The sequence below is a fragment of the Gastrolobium bilobum genome, unplaced genomic scaffold (genome assembly GCF_033153095.1).
Source record: "Gastrolobium bilobum isolate Gb01-03AN ecotype WA unplaced genomic scaffold, APGP_CSIRO_Gbil_v1 utg14784, whole genome shotgun sequence".
Lineage (NCBI taxonomy): Eukaryota > Viridiplantae > Streptophyta > Magnoliopsida > Fabales > Fabaceae > Gastrolobium > Gastrolobium bilobum.
The window spans coordinates 432-5,964 of record NW_026898321.1 but is presented as its reverse complement, the minus strand read 5'-3'; the positions used below and the strand labels follow the sequence as shown (position 1 = coordinate 5,964).

The following is a 5,533-nucleotide window of genomic DNA, read 5'->3' as shown; positions in this document are numbered from 1 at the left end:
TATATATATATATATATATATATATATATATATATATATATATAAAGATAAGAAGCAACATAATTAAATTAATAAAAAGATGGACAAAATACAGAGTAAACTTTTTACACCAGTAGACACTAAAGTGGTGTTTTGTTGTTTGCAGGTGCCAATGTATCAATGTTGTATGTTATTTGCAGAAGCCACCAAAAAAACCCAAGTAGTAAATACAATTTGTGGAAAGAGAGCTGGTGCCAAGGCACCAGCTGGCATCAAAGCAACTCCGCCGCTGCCATACACCTTTGAATTATATACCTGCCTCTATCGTTGACTTTTGGAGTTGGCATTAAAAACTGCATTTCGATCAAAAAATGAGCAATTCTTGTGTGAACTCCAAGAGATTAGTATCCATTTCAATTCCTTTGTGACTTTCTTCTCTTACATGAATGAGAAGAAAAACTGATCTGTAAAAAAAAAAAAAAAAAATGAGCAAATTTTGTGTAAACTCCAAGAGACTAGTATTCCATTTCCTTTATGGGTTTCTTCTCTTATGCATGAGCACATGTCAGGACTATGCAGTCACAGCAACCTTGCAAGGAAATGAAACTGATCTACATGCTTTACTTGAGTTAAAGAGTAGGGTAGTTCAAGATCCATTCAACATCATGAGTTTGTGGAATGATTCGATCTATTACTGCAACTGGGTAGGAATTACCTGCAACATCTCAAATGGAAGGGTCATGTATTTGATCCTTGCAGACAAGACACTTACTGGCACTGTTCCACCATCTATTGGAAATCTCACATTCCTCACCAGACTCAACCTTAGAAATAATAGCTTCCATGGAGAGTTTCCTCAAGAAGTAGGACATCTACTATATCTGCAACATCTAAACATTAGTTACAATTATTTTGGTGGTAGCATTCCAAGTAATCTAAGTCACTGCACAGAACTAAGTATATTGTCTGCTGGTCATAACAACTTCACAGGAACAATTCCATCATGGATAGGAAACTCTTCATCTTTGTCTCTTGTTAACCTTGCTGTGAACAACTTGCATGGAACCATACCAAATGAGGTAGGCAAACTATCAAGCTTGACACTTCTTGCACTAAATGGAAATTACTTGTCAGGAACAATCCCTCCTTCAATTTTCAATATTTCTACCTTATTCTTTTTCACTGTTTCTCAAAATCATCTGCATGGTACAATACCAGCTGATGTTGGTTTTACTCTTCCTAATCTTGAAACATTTGCTGGTGGAGTCAACAATTTCACGGGAACAATTCCTGAATCTCTTTCAAATGCATCAAGACTAGAAATTCTTGACTTTGCAGAAAATTTTCTCACTGGCACACTTCCTAAGAACATAGGAAGATTGCCTCATTTAAAAAGACTCAATTTTGATATCAATAGACTTGGAACTGGGAAAGGTGGTGAGCTGAATTTTCTTGCTTCCCTGGTTAATTGTACTGCTCTTGAAGTTTTGGGTCTTGCTCAAAATAATTTTGGAGGAGAATTGCCTGGTTCTATTGCTAATCTTTCAACCCAATTAAATATACTTACATTAGGTAGCAATGCAATACATGGAAGTATCCCTATTGGGATAGGGAACCTTGCTAACTTAACCGTACTGGGATTGGAAGAGAACAGCCTAAGTGGTTCTGTTCCTAATACAATAGGCATGCTTCAAAAGTTAAATGATTTGGAATTGAATGGCAACAACTTTTCTGGGGTAGTCCCTTCATCCATGGGAAACTTGACAAGATTAACAAAGCTACTCATGGAGGATAACAACTTTGAGGGAAGTATACCAGCAAGCCTTGGAAAATGCCAGAACTTGTTGATGCTAAATGTTAGCCATAACATGCTGAATGGTACCATACCAAGACAAGTCATTGCCTTGTCTTCTCTTTCAATTTACTTGGACTTGTCTCATAATCTTTTGACAGGGTCTGTGCCTGTTGAAGTGGGAAAGTTGGTGAATCTTGCAGAGTTGAACCTCTCAGAGAACAAATTGTCTGGCATGATTCCATCCTCTCTTGGAAACTGTATGAGTTTGGAAGGGCTTCATTTGCAGGGTAACCTTTTTGAGGGGAACATTCCTTCAACTATACAGAATTTGAGAGGTTTACAAGATATAGACCTGTCAAGCAATAACTTGTCTGGGAAGATTCCTGAATTTCTTGGTGAGTTCGAAGTGCTCAAGAATCTCAATCTTTCTTACAATGATTTCGAGGGCAAAGTACCAATGAATGGAATCTTCAAGAATGCAACTTCAATTTCAGTGTATGGAAACAACATGCTCTGCGGTGGTGTCCCAGAGTTAAACTTACTTGCATGTGCTACCCAAAAAGCATCTTCCTTAGGAAAATTTCATGACCCCAAGGTGGTTATCCCTGTGGCTATTGCACTTGTATTTGTATTCTTTCTCTCTTGTTTTCTTACAATCTTTTTGGTCAAAAGAGCAAGAAAGAAATCTTCAAGAGCAACTGTTACAAAGGATTTGGAATTGCAACTTTCTTACTCAGAAATTGAAAAGTGCACTGGTGGGTTCTCCAAGGATAACCTTATTGGCTCAGGAAGTTTTGGTTCTGTATTCAAAGGAACTCTTTCAGGTGATGGATCAACAGTTGCAGTTAAAGTATTAAATCTTCAACAAAGAGGAGCTTCAAAGAGCTTCATTGATGAGTGCAAAGTTCTGAGAAGTATAAGGCATCGCAACCTTCTCAAGATCATAACTGTCATATCAAGTGTTGATCCTCAAGGTAATGACTTCAAAGCTCTAATCTTTGAGTTCATGTCTAACGGAAGTCTAGAAGATTGGTTGCATCCTATAAATAATGTGCAATATCAGAACAAGACATTGTCATTTATCCAAAGGCTCAACATAGCAATTGATGTTGCTTGTGCACTGGAATATCTCCACCACTTCTGTGAAACTCCAATTGTTCATTGTGATATAAAGCCAAGCAATGTTCTTCTTGACAATGATATGGTTGCCCATGTTGGTGACTTCGGATTAGCTACATTTCTGTTTGAAGAATCAAGCAATTTTTCCACACAATCAAGTATTTCAGCTTGTTTAAAGGGTTCTATTGGTTACGTCCCTCCAGGTATGTCCTTCACTCACTATCTTAATTAATCCTTTATGTTCAATTATGAGTTGTGTTGAGATATATAGTCTCACATTGGTTGTATGTGCAACTAATGTGAAGTTTATAAGGTCTTGGGCACTCCCACCCTTTGAGCTAGTTTTTGGGATGGTGTATCCCAAGGTTCTTTACATGGTATCAGAGTCTCGCTGTCCCCCACTTTCTCTTGTGGAGTTTATTAGCACAGGTAGGCTGGGCCTGTTGCATTGTCCACGCTTCAAGCCCAAAGGACTCTCGTGTGAGGGGGCGTGTTGAGATATATAGTCCCACATTGGTTGTATGTGCAACTAATGTGGAGTTTATAAGGCCTTGAGCACTCTCACCCTTTGAGCAGCTAGCTTTTGGGGTAGTGTATCCCAAGGTTCTTTACAAGTTGCATTTGACAATAATTACACAATTACCAAATGATGCAGAATATGGATTGGGTGGCCATCCTTCTGCAATGGGAGATATATACAGTTATGGGATACTATTACTAGAGATTTTCACAAGAAAAAGTCCAACAGATGAGATGTTTGAAGGTGGCATGGGAATTCAACAGTTTACAACCTTGGCTTTACCAAATCATGCCATGGATGTAATTGATCCTTTATTGCTCTCTGAGCAAGAATTTGATGATACAAATCAACAAGTTTCCACAGAGGAGACTGCAATAGATGAAGTTTTTGCTATAATGGAAAATTGCTTGGTTTCAGTGTTGCAAATTGGAGTTTCATGCTCAGCAACTTCACCAAGTGAACGGGTACCTATGACTGTTGTCGTCAACAAACTGCATGCAATCAAGAACTCGTATTTAAAACTCATCAAGCAAAAATAGAATAGATGAGACTTTTTTAACCGTGTAGTGTAACTTTGATTGTTTTGTACCCTTTTGGGTGCAACTTCAGATTTAATGGTATAATTTGTATAAAGTCATGACTCATGCGTCTTACCCGTGTCTTTCTAGCTGTTTTTATTTATTTTTTTCCTTGAGAATTTTAAGCAAAGTTGACTTAATACATATTTAATATTAAATCTGTGAAGTTATATACAAGATACATGACTTGATAAATTTTTGTTATATATATATATATATATATATATATATTAAAGAAAACCCATGCTACAAAGTCGTGGATGAGGTTTAGACTTTGTACAAAGAAAAAAATATTTCTTCTTTTGGTGTAAGAAAATTGGTTTGTCACTAACATAAAAGTAAATGTGAAAAAATGTGTCTCATTGTAAAAAAAAAAAAAAAAAAAGAGTGAGAATATTAATGGAATCTATTTACTTTTATATGAGTGATAAAAATAATTTTTTTATGTAACAAAAATAAAAATATTAAAACTTTTTTTTATGTTAGATGAGATGAGCCTTCTTATGCTATAGAGACAAAAGTTATGTGGAATCTATATATTAGAAAAAATTATATATGAAATCCATATCAACACAAAAATAGAAGAATATATAAGAAAATTTATCTTCTTATATTACATGTGAAGCATAAAACTTTTTTATAAATTACAGCATTTAAGAAATTGAATTGAAAGTTACCCCAAATTAATAGAAAGCAAACAACATTGTACCACACAGGGAAGAAAAGTCAATTAGATAAAGAAAGAAAAAAGAGGAGAAACCAATAGTTAATTAGTTGAGACTTGAGATTCTCACGTCGTTTAAAAAGCACTTTGGAGTCATGGAGACTCCTGTCCACATGCCACGTTCAATTGGATCCGTGTTCTATTTTTTATCATACCATAAACTCCTCTGGCCCCACCACTATAAAATGGACCCAACTTCAATTCTCAAGAACATCAACCCTTAGATAATGTTCATGCATGCATTAGCATTTTTTGCCAATACCCAACAAAAGCTAACTATAAAAGAATAAACGATTGTCTCAATGTGTCCGTGTTTGTGACCAAGCTTCACTCCATCAAGTGATGGAAGCCCTCACAAGCTCTTGTTCAATGGCCATGGTTGAGAGGCCAGGATCTTATTCTCCTAGATGCATTGGCGGACCCACTTGCGGGCAAATGCCAGCAAGTGCGGTCATAAACTTTTTGATTTTAATTTTTTTTTTTTTTTTTTTTGTAGATTGTTATTTGTCTCTTGATTCAATATATATATATTAGGAGTAAATAATTTTTTAAGTCCCTAACAAAAAACATGATTCTCAATTTAGTCCTTTACAAAAAAAAATTAGTCTCGAGGTCCTTAAAAAATTTAAAGTAGATCAATTTAATTAAAATCGTGGTCCATCACAAATTCAAAAAAGACCTACACTAGTCCCACAGAAAGACCAAAGTGGGTCCATAGGGATCAGGTGACTAATTTTTTTTTTATAATGGACTAAAGTGAGGACCAAATTTTTTTTAGGGACCAAAAAGGATATTTATTCTTATATTAGTTAGCAACG

At 35.7% G+C, this 5,533-nt stretch overlaps 1 protein-coding gene across 1 annotated transcript; it reads left to right on the top strand.

The window, feature by feature from the left end:
* Positions 1-223: 223 nt before the first annotated feature.
* Positions 224-3,952, top strand: LOC133314880 (putative receptor-like protein kinase At3g47110). Its single transcript, XM_061516409.1, has 2 exons — positions 224-3,096; positions 3,549-3,952. Exons 1-2 carry the CDS (start codon positions 465-467, stop codon positions 3,950-3,952), a joined length of 3,036 nt encoding a protein of 1,011 aa, XP_061372393.1. The 5' UTR covers positions 224-464.
* Positions 3,953-5,533: the final 1,581 nt, after the last annotated feature.